A 21,338-nucleotide genomic window follows, 5' to 3' on the forward strand; every position below is an offset into this window, starting at 1 on the left:
ATCTCGAGATTATCAAAGTGGGTATAACCTCTCCTAATAAAACAATTTCCATACACATGACCAGAAATTAAATTCCTGTCAACATCAAACCCCCGTTAACATACTTAAAAAACCCAATTATCTACCAATTATGCCGGACTCGTTGGTAGAAATTATAATTTTTAACTTTCAAGAAAAGTACATTTTTTTTGTTAAGCTTTTGCCATTTTTAAAAAAATTAATTATTACAAAAAAAAAATTAAACATGTTTTTTCATTTAAAAAAGAACACAATAAAAGGAGATTCCAATCGTAATTTTCAATTTATATATAAAAACCTTCGATTACCCGTAGGGATTCGTAACGGGCATGTATCATTTTTTCACATAATCCACAGCCTGCGTAGCTTTAATGGCAATTCCCCTCATTTACAAGAACAGAAATAGGGAACTCCAAGATCACGTATCCATAAATGCCTCATTCCTTTTCAGTAATCACCACAAAAACATCCATCAATGACCACTTCCGTCTGTCATTTTTCGCTGGAGGGTTAATGACTGCCCTCTCGGCATTCGCGAAACGGTAGCCTATTACAATCTCCCTTCTCTGCCGAGCTCGTAACATTATTTCATAAAAACTCAATTCCTCACCTTCACAGACGTATAGATCTGCTTGTCTTATATGCATCTCATTTCCCTGTTAACAATCCAGAAAATAAAATTTATAAATTATTAAGAATGAAAGGAAAATAAATATTTTTAATTTTAGTTAAAATTGTTTCTTTATTGCTCCTACAGGATACTCGAGTAACTGCAAGGGATCCGAATTTATCAGTTTGCTATAAGATAGGAACTTAGCAAAAAGCAAACTTGGCAGGCTTCTCAGGATGTTAGATGTGATGCATACAAAACATGTGATGTAATCTGTCCCTTAATTTTATTGGATAGAGTAGTACCTCCTCCGCAAAGAGCTCCTCCAATACATCATTTATCTGCCGATCTTCTGCAACCATGGCTAAAGCCATGCTGACAAGTTCATTTGATAAAACATAATCACTAATCTTTGACATAGATAAAAGATTTTTTGTTCTAGGATCCAAAATTTCACTAATTATAACTGTTTTATCTGAAGCCTGCTTCATTTCCCCAATCCATGAGCCTTTGAAACTTCCTCCCTGAGCTTGACTGGCCATAGCTACATAAGGAAGACGCTTAGCCTGAAATCAAAACATCAATGCTTCAGAAACAATATAATGCAAAAAGAGATAATTGAATATCTAAGAAAAGAAATCAAATATACTGCTCAGAAAGCTTTGATGGAAACTAGGATCAAAGGCTTAGAATAAAGAAAGAACTATGTCCATCAAGTAATTCCTGGTAATATTCATACAAGTTATACAAGATCGTTCAATTGTAAATGTACAAAAAGTAATGAAATCCGACAAAGTGAACTTGCTGGTACACCATGAGAGTTCATAGCATTAGCATTCGAGCAGATTCGGCAAAAGCCAAAAGATCTGCCATAGAGAACCAATACTGGACTTCTGCCAAAATATCCTCTTCATATAATCTTCTATTGATATCCGATGTTTACAAGTTATAGCTTTACACAACAGTTTTGTGCATTACATGATCTGCAGTTAAATCCCTAATCCAAACTTTTAGTAAAAAAAAGGACGAGAATGTTTGTTGAATAGCAGGAGACTGGGCTGTTATCTAGATAGACTTTTGTCAAGGTATCTCAAATCAAAGCTCATTCTGTAGAATAGAAACTCACTTGTATATCACGAATTAAAAGTAGTGTGGCAAGAGATCTAGAGTCAGCTTGAATTGCTGAATCCTCCACTGATTCATCAGCCAAAATCAATATCTGCAAAGACCAGAACTACATCAAATATTTTTCAACCATAATTAAATTGCATATATTATAATTGTTCTAGGCACAGGTCTCAAATACTTCCCCATATTATATTCTAACTTCTGCCACCAACTATGTCTATATAGTTATGCTGTAGCAGAAAGAATACTCCAGAAATAATTAACAAACATCAATATTGCAGAATCCATAGGTGGTTCCATCCCAATGTAGTAAAAACATTTATGGAGAACAGACTAATAAAAGTCACTTACTGAATCAAATGATTCCAATGGAAGGCTTTCCAAGTGACGACGTATAACAGCATTCCCCTCACGATTAACTTGAGATATATTTTCCAATCGATTTATGTCAAGGCCACCATCAGTTAGCTTCTTTTCCCTCTCTTTTTCTGGAACATCATTGAACATCCAGAGTTCCGAACCATGTGCTAGAGATGCATCCAAAACCTAGAAGAACAGAAAGAATTTGGACAGGCCAAAAAAAGTACTGATACCAATGGAAAATAAACTGTTGCAGGGACAGATGGAAGGGGGGACTAGGGAATGCCATGGCTCCCACAAACTACGAAAAATTTGCTTAGTATATCATATATTTGTGTAAATTTTTATCTTAACACTTAAAAAATTAAAGATTTTACATATTATCTCAAGATAAGATACAAAACAAAAATGTTAGAGAAATATAAAAATCATTAACGTAGCCTCGCGCAACAACTTAAGCTTTTGGGTTGAAACGATTTTTAACATGGTATCAAAGCCGACATGACTAAGTGGTCATGAGTTCGATCCTCACCACCCTAATTCTATTAATAAAAATAATGAAATATTGTGAAGTTTCTTAACACAGATAGGCTAAACCTGATGTACCATCCACTCTTCAAGCCCAATAAGCTCTCGTGTGAGGGGGCATGTTAAAAAAACAAGGTTACAATATTTATAGAAAAACAAATGGGCCTAAAAGGGTAAACCCAAATCCTAAACATAATTTGTCTGAATCCTAAACAAATCTAGCTAATAAAGGAAACAAATAATTACATATTTTTTTTTCAATATTTACAACACTCGCCCTTAAGCTGAGGAATGAATGTTTATCATTCCCCGCTTGGTTATGAAGTGATGGTCGATCTCAATATGCTTGGTTATGTCGTGTTGAACAGGATCGTGAGCTATACAGATGGCTGATTTATTATCACACAACGGCTTCATAGGTCTTTCACATATTATTTTGAGATTATCAAGGATGATCTTTAGCCATAATAATTCAAAAATGCCTTGGGCCATGGCTTGAAACTCTGCCTCAGCACTTGATCTAGCAACCACATTCTGCTTTTTATTTTTCCATGTTATCAATTTCCCACATAGAAACATACAATAGCGCGAGGTTGACTGTCGATCCATTACGAACCTAGCATAATCAGCATCAATATATACTTCCAAGGATAGATTTCCCACTATGGAATAGTAGTCTTCTGCCTAGAGTGGCCTTAAGATACTCGAGAATTCTATCTAATGCATACATGAGTTTCTCCCTTGGGTCATGCATGAACTGATTGACAATGTGATACGGCCCAGGCCCAAGCAAATCAATTGGTTAATGGTTTGTTAGGAGAGGAAGGATCTGGAAGGGTTGAGCGATAGAAAACGGTTAAGGATGGAGAGGCGGGAAAGTTAGTGGAATAAAGGGTATGCATGGGGAGCATAAGGGGATCATTTGGGATCAGGAATTAGGCTGGAACTTGGGATAGACTAGGGCCTCTCGAGTTGCTCTAGAACCTTACTATCATCGTCTCATTCCTTTTATGTTTACTGTCTCTGTTAATTGTCTCTCATTTGCTGTTATTGTAATTTTCCATAGCCTTGAATTGTCTCTGTTATTCTGAACTTGTATCAATTGGTTCATATCAATATACTGGTTTGGTGTTGTTTCTGGAAATGAACTATTGGACCCTATCAAATTGGTATCAGAGCTCTCTGATCTAGGAGGGCTTTGAACCACACCAAAAAAAATAAAAATGGAAAACGGATATGAAGATTGGAGGAAAAACGAGATGCAACTGGAAAATAGATTTGAAGAATGGAAAAAAAGAGAAAGGCAAGTTGAAGAAAATCATAAGGAGATACTCAGGCTCCTAGATGAACTTCGTGAGAAGACCAAGTGTCTCTCTAGAGGACGATCACGTACAAGAAGGAGCGGCAAAAGCTTTGAGGAGAACAAGACGATCGAGATTTTGAAGAAGGAAGAAGAACTGAATTTTTGAAACAAAAAATGAAATAGTGAAAGGAGGGGCTCTTCTGGAGGATGTGCAACCAACATCATCGTTCATGAAAGCAGATCTGGGCTGTAATATGGAGAGGAAATTTCAGAATAAAAACAAAGAACAGTCACCTATGAAGTATGTGCAAGTGATAGCATCTAAGGCTCGTAACCCGTCAAAAATGAGTCGGGTTGGCAAAAATGAGCTGCCAACCCGACCCGAGCCAGCTCGGGAAAACACTGCGTGGAGAGAAGAAGGTTTGGGGCCTATTCGTAGGAATTGAGCTCAGGGCTCTAATCGCAACATTTTGGGCCAACAGACGAGTTCAAGCCCAGCTGAAACAAAAGGAGGGGGAAAATCGAATATGGGCCAAGGCAATTTGAGTAACCCAAACCCAATTCACCTTTCAGCTATCCAGTCCTTGAAATGGTTCAAACGAAAACCCTAATGATAGAGCGGCGACTAAGGCTTCGACAACTATCACCGGAGGCCACACGTCGGAAAGCTATGCAAGTTAGGAACGATAGCTGTCGCAGGCTGAGTTACGCAACAGGCTGCAACGTGGGCTCTGCTTAAAATGTGATGAGCACTAGTATCCCAACCACAAGTGTCGAATCCACCAGCTACACCTGTTGTTGGTTGATGCCACGAGGAAGGAGGAGAACTAGTGACTGGCACAACAGTGAACGGAGGCGAAGATCAGGAGAGGAACAATGAAGAAGAGGGGAACAAAGACGAAGCAGCGGTGGCAGCTATATCAGACGTTGACCAAAATCCTTCGCTGGAGGAGTTTGTCAATAACCAAGTCAGTTTCGCCAATTTTTCTGCATGTGTCTCCTCCTGTTACTCTGTGACGGTGGACAACAGTATCAAGGAACCCATTAGCTTGGTTTCAAACCACCTTGGATCATGACTGATACTCAAAATTGAGAACGACGGAGCGTTGAGACCTTGGGGCTGTCTTGAAGCACGACGTGCGTTTGGCAACTCTGAGGTAATCAAATATCGTATCAAGGTATGCAATTGGGCCTTTGATGTTGTGGAAAGAAAACATCTTTGGAAAGTGCATTTGTTCATTGAAGAGGTATTCAAGAAGACTGTTGAGGTTCGATGGCCTAAACCTAGAGTGAAATTTGTAGGATTTTGTTGGGAATATGCTTTTGACATCTTGGACCACAGTCATAATAGGTTTCGCATAGTTAATGCAGATAAATAGGGTAGTTTATATGTTGAAGATTCTGATTTTTTGGGGATGGATGGCACACAAGAACACTCATTCGCATAGTTAATGCTAAGGAATATGTTTCTATTGGTTCTTCTAATTTCTTAGCCACACAGGGTACTTTAGACCAGACTACTTGTCCTCACACTCCACATGAAAATGGAGTGGCCGAACGTAAAAACAGATATCTCATTGAAACTCCACGGACTCTTATTATTCACATGCATGTTCCTCTTCACTTCTGGGACGATGCAGTCCTTGCCTCTTGTTTTCTCATCAACCGCATGCCTTCATTTGTGCTTAATAATGACATTCCCTATAACTTGTTGCTTCCAGATGCTCCTCCGTATCCTCTATCCCCACATGTCTTTGGTTGTACCTGTTTTGTTCATGATCTAACTCCTGGTAAGGACAAGTTAACATCCAAAGCCTTTAAGTGTATTTTTCTTGGTTATTCTCGTCTTCAAAAGGGTTATCGTTGTTATTCTCCTGGCCTTAAGCATTATCTTGTTTTCGCTGGTGTTAATTTTCTTGATCAACAACGTTTTCATTCTATCTCATCTCAGTTGTCACAGGTTGATCATGTTCTTCCTGTTCTTTTTCTTAACTTGTCTTTACCAGCTGCAGGTGACTCTATCCCAGATGAGCGATCTATTGCTTCCATACCTGAGGACCGTCATTTTCTTACCTATAAGCATCGTAAAACTGTGCCTCCTGTCAACTTGACTCTGACTGACTCATCGCCCTCTTTTGTTGATTCTTCCCCTCCGGCTCCTTCACCAGAGGCTCTTCCCATTGCCCAAAGAAAAGGTATACATACTACTTGTAACCCTTATTCTCTTTATACTTTTTTGAGCCATGACCGTCTTTCTACTGCTCATTTCACCTTTGTTTCTAGTCATTTTTCTGTTTCTATTCCTAAGACCACAGGTGAAGCACTTTCCCATCTAGGGTGGCGCCAAGCGATGCTTGATGAGATGACTGCATTTCATTCCAATTGCACTTAGGATCTTGTTCCTGCTCCTCCAAAGAAGTCTATTGTTGGTTGTCGCTGGGTCTTTACTGTCAAAGTTGGACCTGATGGCCATGTTGACCGTCTTAAGGCGCGCTTAGTTGCCAAGGGTTTTACTCAAATTTTTGACCTTGACTATAGTGACACATTCTCTCCGGTTGCTAAGATGGCGTCTGTTCGCATGTTTCTTGCTCTCGCTGTTGTCGTCATTGGCCACTCCTTCAGCTTGACATCAAAAATGCTTTTCTTCATGGTGATTTACAAGAAGAAGTTTACATGGAGCAACCACCTGGCTTTGTTGCTCAGGGGGAGTCTAGGAAGGTGTGTCGACTTTGTAAATCCTTATATGGTCTCAAGCAGTCTCCTCGAGCATGGTTCAACCGTTTCAGTTCTGCTGTTCAGGCTTTTGCCTTAATCCGCAACAAAGTTAATCATTCTGTATTTTATAAGTTCACATCTCCTGATAAGTGCATCTATTTGTTAGTTTATGTCGATGATATCATTCTCATTGGGAGTGATCAAGCTAGAATTCGTCAGTTAAAACAGTATTTGTTCAATCAATTTCAAACAAAGGACCTTGGTAAGCTTTGATACTTCTTAGGGATTGAGGTGGCACAGTCTAGATAGGACATTTCTATCTGTCAAAGGAAGTATGCCTTAGATATCATAGAAGAGACTGGTATGTTGGGATGTAAACCAGTTGATACACCCATGGTTCTTACTATAAAATTATTGCCCGGACAGGGGGAGCTATTATCTGATCCTAGTCGTTATCAGAGGTTGATTAAGAAGCTTAATTATCTTACTGTGACTAGGCTGAACATTTCTTTTGCTGTTTGTACGGCTAGTCAGTTCCTTGACTCCCCTTGTGATTCTCATTGGGAAGCTGCTGTGAGGATCCTTCGGTACATCAAAAGAGCACCAGGGAAAGGCTTGTTGTATTCAGATAAGGGAAATACAAAAATTTATGGTTATTCAGATACTGATTGGGCAGGATCACCCTCAGACAGGCGCTCTACTTCAGGCTATTGGGTCTTCTTTGGAGGAAACTTAATTTCTTGGAATAGCAAGAAAAAACCTGTTGTTGCTCGATCTAGTGCAGAAGCTGAGTATCGTGCAATGACAATTGCTACCTGTGAGCTAATATAGTTAAAGCAATTGATTCAGGAGCTTCATCTTTGTGAACGGAAACAACCCATGACACTCATTTGTACAATCAAACTGCACTACATACATTATCTAATCCTGTATTTCATGAGAGAACCAAACATAGAGATTGATTATCACTTCATTCGAGAAAAGATTCAGTCAGGAGAAATCAAAACAACTTTTGTCAACTCCAATGATCAACTCGCGGATGTCTTCACTAAAGCTCTTAGAGGTCCTCGGGTTGAATACATTTGTAACAAGCTTGGTGCTCACAATATACACGCACCAGCTTGAGGGGGAGTGTTAGAATAGAAAATATATATAGATTTGTATAGATTGCATTCTTATTTGTAAATATTTTTTTCCTTATTTAGGATTTGGGTTAAGTCTGGGCTTCTCACTTAAGCCCATTAGGGTCTCTATATATTGTATCTCTTTGTATCAGTTTGATACACAACATATTATTTCATATTCAAGTGTAAGGGGGGCTCAGCCTCGTAGGAGAAAATGGACGAAACTTCTGAAATGTTCTCCCCCTGAAGGTGAGGACGAGGAAAATATGACTCAGATTCATGAAAAGTGACATCCATGGAGACAAAGAACTTACGACTTGAAGGATGATAACATTTATACTTTTTTTTGTTGGGAGCATAACCAAGGAAGATACATTTAAGAGCTCGGGGATCCAAATTACTTCGATGTTGTTTATGAATATAGACAAAGGCAGTACACCCAAAAACCCGAGACTAGAGACTTTGCATTATTGGACAGAGTGAAAGAATGACATTCTGAACTGAATCGACTTGTATGGTCAAGAACCCTGGAAGGTAAGCAGTTGATCAGATAGGCTACAGTCAGCACAGCTTCACCTTAATAAGAGTTGCGTACAAATATCTGAAAGAGTAACGCTCTGGTGACTTCCAGTAAATGGCGATTCTTTCGCTCAGTAACTCCATTCTGTTGAGGAGTGTCCCCATATGTAAGTTCATGAACCATTCCGTTCTCTTTAATGAATTGTGAAAGGCGTTGTTTGATCTCAAACATTTAATGCCTTTTCCAAATTGTGTCTCAACCATATGATAAAATTGGATGAACATTTGTGGTACCTCTAGCTTGTCTTTCATCAGAAATATCCAAGTTACTCGAGTATAATTATCAATAAAAGAGACAAACTACTTAGCACTAGAGATATTAGGAACTTTAGCAGAGCCCCAAACATCAGAATGAATAATAGCAAAAGGTTCAGCACTTTTTTATTTCACTAGAAAAAAAGGATACATGATAGTGTTTTAATAATTCACAAACATCGCAATGAAAAAACTCAATAGACTGGGACTTTAACAAAGACGGAAACATAGACTTAAGTAGACTAAATGGAGGGTGCCCCAGACGCTTATGATGAAGCCAAATTAGAGATTCTGACATAGACTAGCAACGAGTCATCAATATCTAGTCCTTAGTACCATCTATAGCAAAGTATTAGTCTAATAGTATACATGATACGTATAAGGCGAACTGTGGTCAATGATTGGAAACAAAACACAGGTCAGCCTTCATGTTTTTTAGTCTGGAAATAGAGGTGGGAATTTGAGCGATACTAGATTATCCCGTATAAAATATTGAAAAATCATTGCAAATCTCTCTTTTTCTTTTCTATTGCAATTTTTTGATTATTATATTATAATTTTTCAACTTTCCATATTCGATATATATTCTATATAGAAAATATATATATAAATAGAAAGAGATAGACTAGAAACGACATCTCTTATCTCAATGACATCTAAGATAGGGAAAATTGAGTTAACCAGCAGCCTAGACGGCCACGATTTTCTAGGATATTGGCCGCAACTCCCACGACAGCAAAATGTGCCGCTCCTATGCTAGTGCGCTATTGACAACCCTAGATTTTAGCACTTTTCAACATCCTGCTGGCTTCTACTGTGATATTTAGGAAGCTTTAGGATATATCTTAAAGATAATAAAAAGCTTAAATTTTAAATGTTACAAGCTAAATGTAGATGTAACAGAAGCCAGTAACTTAAGATCCAAAGAATCAAGGGTGATGCAGAAAGGTGGATCATTAATAGCAGACATACAATCAAATTTAATGTTACAGAAATAACAGGAAATTCTTCTGACATGACTCTGCAATTTCATGCACAAACATATCTAAACCAAAGAAGAACAGAGACCACAGCAGCAAATTTCTTATAGCATTACCATGATCATGTCCTCCATATCACGCCTCCAACCACAAAAAAGTATTCTTTCTGGAGACTTGGGATAAACAAAGTCCTTGGGTAAGCCTCCCCTCCAAACCTGGAATCAACAAGGAAAGGGGGACAAGGAATCATATCATTCAATCTCCCTCAACCATCAACAAAATAAAATGTTCTTGACTTCCAGGGCTTTACTACTTTTTCAGTGTGTACCAATGATTACTTTTAGACCTTAATAAACAAATTGATTCTTTCTTGATTATCAGTTGTGCCTTGCTTAAAGTCTACAGCAACAACATTATCAAATGGAGAGAATGCTGTAAAGATTCATTAGCATTTACTACATACCAAATTTACTAAAATAAACTTCATTTTTCATTAGCATTGGACCATGTATTTGCCATGAAAAAACCATAAAACAAATAATAGTAGAGGAAAAAACAGAACAACAGCAATTTATTTATGAGAAAGCACCTTAGGCAAGGACGCTGGGGCATAGGTATCATCATCCTCTGCAATAACCAAAACTTCATCACCTTCTTGCAGAACATAGGAGTCATCTGGATTCAAAATAATTTTTCCACCATATGATGCAACTTTGATTCCACAAGGAATTGCAGCAGGAAAGCTGATTAATACATCCTCAAATTGCATGCCATCCAACTGTGGCCATCTTTTGATGTAGAATTCACAATTTTCGAATCCAAGTATATCTTCCCAAATCTGCCAAAGCAAGCTCATCAAAACTTTTATTTTTAATCTTAATAGAAGGATAAACTTCATTAGAGAAAATAAAAGATTACAAAACAGGCAGAATCCAATATCTAAGCCTTTAGGTACAGAACGAAGACAAAGTGGAAAAGAACAAGGCCAATGTAATATTCTTAGATCATTAAGAACATTACTTACATACTTTGAACTCTAATTATAAGCCTATAGTATAAAGATGACTTTAAATGTAAGTCTTACAGAAAATTAATTTATTGCAAAATACTAAAGTATAAACTATTAAACCAACGTAAGGTATTAAGTCACCTTTACAAAATACAAATACACAACTAAAACATAATTATGGTCTAGTACAAAACTTCACAACTGAATAGAAACAAAGATTTTTTTGGATAAAACTTCTGCCTTAAACACACACAACATCTAGTTTAGGTTCTATCCTCCATATCTAAAAACACACAATTTGAGATATTTATCCTAGTGAAGATAACAATTGAAAAGATTTCCGCAGAAGTGTGGTGTGTTTAGCAATAACTTAATAAGAAAAAATCCTCCATGGTTTTAATTTAATAATATTAACATCATAATATTTTAAAATAGTCTAATATCACAAATATATATAACATTCTCCGCCAAGATATAATCATAAGCATGGATTTTTTTTTCTATTTATTAAAGCTTTGTACTTTGCAAGGGTGCCCCCTGCCTCATATTGTCTAAAGAATATATTCCTTGATTTAAGAAACCCAGCTTCTCGACCATGCGTTTAGATTATCTTCTACGCAGAATCCCATAAACTTTTTAGGAAGACAAACATACTGATACATCCAAAAAAATCCCGTAATCTTTCTGAAAGAAATAATAATTCATAACATATCACTACTTAAATATGACATAACAATAAAAGTAAAAACAATCACATCACTATAGTAAATATTGAAAAATATAAGTTATACTAATTTTTACCGCACAAAATTTACAATATAAAATTAATCGTGGTAATTTAGATAAAAACTAAAAACATAACATCAATATAGAGAACATGCAAAAAAGTAAATGAACAATTAAATATACATATAGAGAGAGGAGGGATCTTTTGACTTCGGTGTAAGACTAAATGTCTTACTCCCTTTCTCAGTTATTGATTTCCATCCATCTAATGACAATAATATATTTGAAATTAATAATTAATCAATTGATATAACTCAATAAACATTAACCGTTAGATTGACAGAAATTAACGGCTGAGATGTGGAGTAATTTTACATCGGTGTAAGTTACACTTTTAATCTTGATGGTTGATTCAATTTATATTTAATGATTCTGATTTATTAGATATTTGAGTTATAGTAACCCAAATAATTAAATTGGATAATTAAGAATTATTTAATAGTTAAAAGAGGTTAATTAGATGAAAAATCTAATTATTCAAACAAAATCATTTTTCGGGGTAAATGTGCAAATAGTCAAAGTTGTGGGGTAAAAATACAATTAGGCAAAATTACCCAAAACTTAGAAATAATTTAGTGGAAACCACTCCATAACTTTTAAGAGCCTAAAATCTCAAGTTAAATACGCTAAATTAATGGTTGAGAGTGAGTGAATCAAGAAGGGTAATTGAGTTTTCACTTATTTAGATATTTTGACTTATTCAAAATATCACAAAGCAAACACTCTATCCTCTCATTTTGCCTTCCCCATCATAAATCACTTTGAGACAGCCGAAGGTCTCTTGTTTTTTTTTTCTCCAAGCCGTGTTGTCGATCGACCAAATTAGTGAGGGAGGCATTCTACTTAATCTTCCATTCCATCTCTTCCACTTAATCTCTCTTAGACACCAAAACCATCAACCATTTTCGGCCAAGGAAGCTTTGGGTGGGAGAAGAATCAATTTCTCCAAGACTCATTTTCGAGCTCCTCCATGGATGGTCAAAGAAGGTGGTGTTGAAGCTTGAGGAAGCTTATCTCTAAGCTTGGTTAAAGCTTTTAAGGTAAAAGACTATGAACCCTTATGATTTTCATGAAGATTCCATGATTTAGGGTATGTTCAAAGGGGTTTTTATGATTTAAATGAATGGGTATTGGAATCATTAAGTTATCTCTTTGAAAGAGGTGTGAGGTAGTTGTTATGATAAGGAAAAAGTGTTGAAATCATCAATTAACCCACTTTTGTATTTTAGGGTCATGAACAAATTAGGGGTTTTTATGATTTAAGAGTTGGAAGTTGGAATTGATGATAGTTTTATGTGCGTTTAATGATGTAGTATTGAATCTAGTGGTATCTTGGTGGAGAACCAACCTTTGGAGCACCCCATTGGTGAAGACATAGCCTCTTGAAATTGCAAGAATAGGGTAAGCCCTTTACATTGGCATTCTTTAAGAGGTTTTAAGTGTTGGTTGGTTGTTTATTTCTAATATATTATATTGACCATACTCACACTTTTGGAATAGGCGGTACTAGTGTGGAAGATCGGTGACTTAGTCTCTTGGTTATAAAGAAAGCTTGGAAAGGAAGTCTCCAAGAGGTAAGCTTTTGGACCTTGGAATTAGTCTCTTTTTATGTTCCACCATACTCCATGGGAGCAGTGGTTTCTATGATTGGTGTGTGTAATTGCATTGATATATGATATGATGCATAATATGTAAATATGCTTTGTGTGATGCATAAGAAGAAAAATGCCTTGAGTGATGCGTATTTGAGATGGTTTCCTGGCCAAGAGAATGCTTGTTTGTTTAATGCCTGAGAAGGGGAGGGCGTAAGGACTCTTTTGGAAGTGCCTTGGGGAGGAGGAGTCTGTAGGGACTTCTCTCAAGATAGGTGTGTGTGGACTTCCCTTGGAGCCAGTTTCGTGGAATAACTCCTTGTGATTAAAACCTGAGAAGGGGAGCTCGTAGGGACTCTTCTCAGAAGTGACATACAAGCATTTCATAGATGGCAAGTTGGCCAATGGAGTGGCTCCAGTGTGATTGAGATGCATTTGTATGAGATATATGATGTATTATATTTTTTTAATGCTTATGCACCATAAGTGAACTTAAGGGTGGAGGAATCCTCCAAAGACCCTTAGTTTACTGAGATGTTTATCTCACCTCGTGTTGGGAAATATATTTCAGGAACTCAAGGAGATGGAGGAGCTAATGCCAGTAGAGGCAAGAAGCATACTTAGTTCCTAGGAGCATTATTATGCCATGATGTATTTTGGGACACTTTTTTTATAGCCATGCATATTTTGTATAAGCTTTGACATTCATTTGAGAAAAAGCTTGTAATGATGGCATGTGTAATCTTTTTGAGTTTAAGTATCACATATGTAATTCTAAAGCTCAAGGATATGTATATGAGACTTGTGATATTTTACATTGTGAATCATGTATGAAAATGCATCTTAACGTAAATGAATGGCTAGAAGCCTTATTTGAGGAATCCATGGATGGATTATATGTTTAAAGCCTTTGGATAGCTAGGGTTGTATGTATTATATGTGGAAATGTCTATTAGGTTCACTTTAGGAGTTGTATGGCCAAAGGGTGTCATTTGGACCCCCTTACCCAAAGTTGGGTATGTCATTTGTGGCCGCAGTCATGTAATATCCGGATATTTCATGTCCAATATCCGGATATTCATCGCTAAAATGACATTTTTAGAAGAGGAAAATTGTTTTAGGGTCCCAATATGGTCACCCATTGCTTGTTTCAAGTCTTGAGAATGTGAAGTGATTTAAGTGAATGTATCTTATAGAGATATATGCCATGTTTAATAAATGAAAGAGTTTACTCAGATCCCGATTCAACATTAGAAGTATATTGATTTTTCACCAATAACCTAATAATTTTGTCTGTAAATATTGCATATTTTATTCCATTCATAAAATTTTAAATTACAAGAATAAGTATCACTTTGAGGCAATATTATTACTTATTCTTAATTATTATTGATATGCTTAATACCATAATTGAATTAATACACTGGGTGCATGGGTGTTACATGAGTTGTTAGACGCAAGCAAATCAATGAACAAGATTTGGTATAAGACTTCTTATTCTTACACCAGTGTAAGAATATCCTGCCCCAAATATATATATATATATATATATATATATATATATATATATATATATGGTTTAATATTTCTCTAGTCACTCGAGACAACATCTCCTGTGACCCCAAAATGACGTCGTTTTGGGATTAGGAAAAAAGGTATTTTTGTAATTTTAATTTATTTTGAGATTATACATGCAAAAATAATAAGTAATACAGTATACATGCAAACTGTCAACTACATTGTAGTTACTCGGTCTTGCTATAAATTAATCATTAACTTGAAAACAATTGCAGAGGATTTTTGCAACATAAAGAATTATGCAACTAAAATTGCATCATAAAAAGGTAGTAGATTTTGACCTGTGCAAGTCCTGGCTGCCGAGCACATTGAATCATCAAGCGACCAATGACATCATGAGCTACAACAGTTTCAACAAGATCACCACCCACAAGTTTAACAAGGACCTCATTATCCAGATCACTCAATTCAACTACTATGTGCCCTCGTAATCCTTCTTTCACTCCAGTTAGACTTAAAACTGTTCTCAAAGCACGGGCATCACTCTGTACCAAACCAAAAGCAAGTTAACAGTTATCCAGCCGTATTAAACTTGGAGCAGATCATCACTCAATCAGACCTGATCAGCATTCCCATCTTCAGCCAGGACAATTATTGCACGTGCCTTTGAAACAGAAACCTGCGTATCACATGGTGTTAGCAAACAAATCGACAGACTAAAAAAGCTATTGATGACATCAAAATATTACGCAAGTCTTCCACCACAAGTAGACATATATGTCATAATGAACTGTAACAAATGTAGAAAAATAAGACAAGATTAAAAAAAATATTCTTGCAGCAGTAATTTGGAAAAGCACTAGACTTGACCAAAGTGATATCCATGGTTTTCAAAATGGCATTTTGTGTGAAAAGAATTTGTGGACAGGTTTTGAAGCAGAGAAATAAACTATTCATTCAGTATTCTTCCAAAATTACAAAATGTGTGAGTTCTTACAACAGCAAAAACAGATTTGGCTAAATTGACCGATAGTGAGTATAATTTGGTTCAGTTCCGGAAACTATAATCAAACTGATCACTTCAAAATATAGGGACCGACTTAATCAGTTCAGTTGGTTTGGGCCCTAAAAGCCAACCAACCAAACCATCGAACACCTCTACTTGAAAGGGCTAAGAAATGTGAAAAAGCAAGGTCCTTTGTGACTGACTGAGAGGTCAAGAGTTTGAATCCGGAAAGCAACCTCTTTGTAAATATGTAAAGATAAGGCAACATACAAGGATTTCCCTCACCCCAACCCTCGCTAGTTGAGGTTTAATGGGGAGTGACTTTTTCTTCCTTGTTTTCCATTCGTTGGATCAGGGCTATACTGAACTTCTACCAAAACAATAAAACAAGTCTAATTATTTAAAGCATATTAATAAGCCAAACAGCCTCTCTTAAACAAAGGTGGAACATTCCTCCTCCTTGTAACTCTTTGCAGACCTCAATAGAAATGGAGGAAAAACAGATCAATATGCAGAGTGATGGGTTGCTCTTGAAAATCCATTAATATATAGGTTAACATTTGAATTCATATATTATACCAGAGATACAGCAAATTACAATTCTAAACAAAAGGGAAAAGCAGATCTTGCACCTTTTTCAGATCAGCCAGAATCAGGGGGCTGCCACTTCTGCATATGACAGATGTTCCTTTGAAATTAAACTCCATTTTTGCAATGTCAAGCTCCATTTCTTCCTTGTCTCGCTCAGCCATTACTACAACAGTTCCTCCACCCAAACTCTCATTGGCTATGGCAAGTTGATTTAGTAATGAACCCTGCACATCCAATCATGTTACTAGTGGTTGAGATACATGAACTTTTCCAAAAGCCAAACGATCAGGTGGATCACTTTGGCATAGAAACCCCAATAAATTGATATATATTTGAATTGTTTATAATGAATAATTCGTTAGTTCATTGAAAAATTTGTAAAGATGGTTACAGAGATATCCAACAGATGGTGGTACCAGAATCTTACCAATTTATCACTCCAACCAAGAATCAAAGTGTGGTTTTGCTCAACCACCTCACTTTTTCCTTTCCTCAGTGAGTCAAACTTCTCAGAAATTGCATCAGACACAAGTCCAAGCATCATTGCAAATATAAGCATCCCGCCAAAGCTAATGGAAACCGCAACTAACCTTGGACCAATACCTTCGGAGCTGGCATGATTGCCAGAATCAGCAACATAGGTCCAAGATAGCCAAAGGCAATGCGCTAAATCCTCGGTAGTTACACCAAAAAGGGCCAATCCTCCAAGAAAAATTAGCAACAATGTTGCAACTAACAATACAAGGGGTTTAGCATATGGGTAAACTGATAAAAAGACATCAACCCGATATGCTATTTGTTTGTTCAGAGAAACTTGTTCTGATAAATTGTCAGAAGATCTTGATTTTGATACATAGTCTACGTAATTGAAAATAATAAGAGGGATAAATAGAAGTGTGAACGAGAAAAAAAGAGCCAAATTTCTTTTGAAGTCTTCACGTGAACAGGGGTCAGCGTCCTGAGCTGTGAAACTAGTAACGTTCAGGGTGTCCAACTTATGACACGCAAGTAATCTGAGATTGAGGCTGAGAATCTCACCCTACAAAGAAAAGTTTAGTTTGGTTCAGTCCTTAAGGATGAAGGTTGAGTTAAAGGTGGAGGAGATATTGATAAGATCGAAAAGCAGAATAGAACTAAGCTTGTTTGAACACTAAGTCCGATTTAAGATGAAAGAGAGAGCATTTTTGATATATTATAGGAGTTACCTGCAACTTATTGACTTGGCTTTCTAGTTGTGTTTTTCGGAGCATCAACAACAGCAAAAAAACAATAGTCAACGTCTGCACCAACACCAACGAAAAACAAAACAGTCAGAGAGAAAACGAGAGAGAGAGAGAGAGAGAGAGAGAGAGAGAGAGAGAGAGAGAAGAGTGGCCTACCACAAGGGCAAACTGGCAACGAAATTGCGAAAGGAGGATAAGGTTGCTATTGGCAGATGGTTTATCTACAACTTTTTTTGTGTCGGAAATCTGAGGTTTCTCGCTAGTGGGAGAGGTTGTGCGAGGGAATTTAACTCTGCGACGATGGCGAATACCTGGGGGACGACTGGAGCTCGGAGGAGAGTGAGACTTTGAGTTTAGGTAGAAACGACGGCCGTTTTGCGAAGAAGAGGAACGGAAGAACGACGGCGAGGGGAAGAACCAATCTCTACCGGAAGCCGATGTCTCCGAATCCAGGGACATATTCGGAATTACGGCCTTTCCCTACATTGGTTTTTTGTTAATAAGCACACCCAAAACAAAACTATATCTCATACATTCATGTGAGTAAATTGACCGTGCCAACTCCTCCTAGACGGCATACACAATTGTGCCTTCATCTTTTCTTACCCACTTTCATTTGTTAAAAGTAATTATGATTAGAGATGACAAACACATCCTGTCCATTTCAAAATATCACACGTAAAAGTTAAAAAACCTTGTTCTCATGAATTTCTATTTTGTTGTAGAGATAAGCAAATATTAGAATTATATATTTAATTGTTAAAATGTTAATTGCGGCCAAAGTGTATACTTCATTTTTTTTGGAGAGGGGCAAAAGGAAGACTAGAGTTGTTAGCTACATTGTTTTTTTAATCTTCTATTATCTATTTCAATTTTGCATCAAATTCCACTGGATGATCAATAAAATCCCTTTATTTGCAAAGCTCAATTATAAGGAAAAGGTTTAAAAACTCATCGTGTGATTTTGAACAGAATCATTTATCTCTTTTATGGTTATTGCACTGTTCATTGTGCCAACTGACAAATGGATACATTAGCTTAATCTTTAACGATGTTAAATAGAGTTCTTTTAAGTCAGTGTACCTCGTGCCATGTAGATTAGGTCTAAAAAGCCTACAGGACCAAAAGGCCCTGAAGCCTTATAAACTAATATCAATTCACGAGTCATCCAAATCTATAATTTCAAAATAAAATAAAATATTTTTTTATAAGACTCAATAGTGACAGAGCCAGAAAATAATTTTAGCCCATGCTAAAAAATTCAGTTAGGTAAATTCCAATCAATACCAATGTTATACCATTTTTAAAAACTCAACCAGCCAAGGTTGTACCATAATATTTAAAAAAAATATGTAACATTTTTTGAGATCAGCTGTTGCCTTCCTAACAGTTATGCAAGTAATGCGTGCAAGTATACGCGACCACAAGTAATATAGGGCTTTTGTGAGTCCCAGTTATCGTTCCCACAAGGATCTTTGCGTTTTAACTTGAAATAAATGGTAATTGCTAAAAGAACTAAAAATAAAAACAAATAAAATTAAATGCTACTACTATTCTTAAATAATGAACTGAAAATGTTTTTTTGTGGAGATTTTCTCTTTTTAAAACAGTGAACTTAGTTGATGAAAGGATCTTTTGAACTGTTGCCTAGAAAAATGACTAAACTAAAAGACTTGTAAAATATTTTTTTTAATGATTTTCTTTTAAGATTTAAAAGAGAAAAATAATTTTGAAGTTGAACAAAAATAACAAGCGACAAAGATTGGTTTTAAAATCAGTATTTGGAAATGAGTTGGGTTTTCAATTTCCCTTTCACTCAAATGTCATTAGGATGCTTTAATAAAAAACAGAAATTGCTTTCAGCTTAACGAAAATATTAGAGTAATTGTTGTTTCCCAACATCAATTTTCTTCCACTGACAGCAGTTGGCATATCCCTATGTCACTGTTGTCTTAGGACTTTGAGACACCATTTTCACAAGTTACATGGGGGTAACTCCGTCCCTGAAGCCATACCCATTGAGAGAGATTTTTCTCTCAACTTTCCATGTGCTCACAGTGAGGTCTAGTGTGAGTTATTTCCCAATACTCTCACACCACTAAGAGCTGACTATGTGTGATCATCACATAACAAACTCAGAAATAAACATGCACAGTAAACAAGCTGAAAAACAACCCTGTAAACATTAAACCATCATCTACTAACAGTGAGTTCTGGGTACTTTATCCAACCTAACTCTCAGAAAAATTAGTTCATCACCACAGGTTGATGAGCTAAAATACAGCAAGTGTTCATAATAAAAATAGAAACTTTAAAAGGTACTGGAAATAAAAAACTCAGGAACTATCAACAGCCGATAGTCCTGACCACAGTGCTCATAAAATTTACAAACTGATTACTAAAATAAAGACAGAAAACAGTAGCATGAAAATAACCTAAAGAGCAAAATAAAAATTATCAACGAAGAGAAGAGAGGTAGGGAGAGATAGCTGCCTACAAAAAGCCCTTCGTCCCTCCTTTATAGCTGCTCCAAAATCATCCCCTCCAACGTACGCTCCTTGCTCCTCTCGATCGTGGGTGTCTCCTTGTACGATTCAGCAATGCACCCCAAAAAGCAGCCTTTTCCACTAACGACCTCCAGCTCATCAACTTTTTTGGATTTTTCTGGATTGAACCAAGAATCGGTTAGGGTTTGTGTGGGATTGGTTCGATTCGAGAAATGAACCGTGATGGAGTCTAAGGTTCTGTGTCTAGGATGAAAATCAAAAGGGGTTTTCGGTTTATTTGTCCGATTCAAAGACGAACCGTGATGGAAGGTGAGGGATTGAGATGGCTTTACTCAATGGTGATCTGTGTTAGGGTTTTTTTTTCCTTTTCTCTTTCTCACGATCTGATCTGTTTCTTCTTTCCCTTCTTTTCTTTCTTTTTCTTTTATTTGCTTTGGGCTGCTGCTTTTTTTCTATTTCCTCTGGCCCAAGTCTTTTCTTTTCTTCCTTCTTCTAATCTTCATTTGGGCTGCTGCTTGATTTAATTATCTGGCCCATCCTCTCTCTTTTTTCTTTTTTTTTCTTTCTTTTGCCATTTCGGGCTGATGAACATCAAATGAGTGGCCCAATTTTCTTCATTCTTTTTGCAAGGAAGGATAACACTGTTTGGGCCTGAAACACAATAAAAATCAACCCATTAACTTTTTCAACCAACAAAAGACAATTCACACAAAGTTGGGGTATTTAATTCACAAAATCTATTCATTTCCCTTCATTTGCAATATAAAGCATATGTTTTAAGTCTCAATTCAGAGACTTATCACACCCCCAAACTTAGATTGTTGCTTGTCCTCAAGTAACACAGAAAATCAGCACATGGATTTAGCAAAATAACCATTCTTCTCAACTAGACAAAATTTCAGTACGTCATTCAAAGACATTCAGAACCTTTCAATGCATCATATTATCACAAAGAGCATGGAACAGAGGAATGTACTTAGTTCAGCAATCAATCAATCACAAACCAGGCAGCTTAGTGATCCTTTTAGTCCACAAAACTACTCAGCAAGCAAAGTGCAAAATTCAGATGCATGGATGCTTCACTAACTGTTGAATAATGACAGAAGAGATCTTTGAAAATTTGTTTCTTAACACAGCATGTGTAAGAACCCGCACCGTTAATTAAGGTATTTAATTAATTAATTATGCAAAGATAAGAAATGATTCCATAATTGACCCTAATAATTATTTATGAGGCTTAATAATCATAGTAAGTGATTAAGAATGCTGGAAGTCGCTTTTCGGAAGAAAAGTGCAGATACCGGTTCTGCTAGTCGGTATAAATGTGTACCGAAAAGTATCCCAAAAAATTAAAGTAAGTGCATGATAATTACTAGAATAACATGTAGGACTTGTAAAACGAGTTTCAAGTCCAAATAATGAGAACTTGTGCTAGAAACTGGTACTGACTTGGAAAAGCGCGTACCAAAAAGTTGCTCAGAAAAATATAAGAAAAATATGATAAAT

At 36.5% G+C, this 21,338-nt stretch overlaps 1 protein-coding gene across 1 annotated transcript; it reads right to left on the reverse strand.

Annotated features, from left to right (window-relative positions):
- Positions 1-283: 283 nt before the first annotated feature.
- LOC133297620 (ion channel CASTOR-like) lies at positions 284-17,835 on the reverse strand. Its single transcript, XM_061496786.1, has 12 exons — positions 17,482-17,835; positions 17,308-17,382; positions 16,530-17,141; positions 16,144-16,326; positions 15,125-15,184; positions 14,847-15,050; positions 10,190-10,438; positions 9,717-9,815; positions 2,108-2,302; positions 1,755-1,847; positions 934-1,194; positions 284-674 (listed from the first exon to the last, which is right to left on the reverse strand). The coding sequence occupies exons 1-12, from the start codon at positions 17,782-17,784 to the stop codon at positions 456-458; spliced, it is 2,553 nt and encodes an 850-aa protein (XP_061352770.1). The 5' UTR covers positions 17,785-17,835; the 3' UTR covers positions 284-455.
- Positions 17,836-21,338: the final 3,503 nt, after the last annotated feature.

Source organism: Gastrolobium bilobum, unplaced genomic scaffold (assembly GCF_033153095.1).
Source record: "Gastrolobium bilobum isolate Gb01-03AN ecotype WA unplaced genomic scaffold, APGP_CSIRO_Gbil_v1 utg18271, whole genome shotgun sequence".
Taxonomy (NCBI): Eukaryota; Viridiplantae; Streptophyta; class Magnoliopsida; order Fabales; family Fabaceae; genus Gastrolobium; species Gastrolobium bilobum.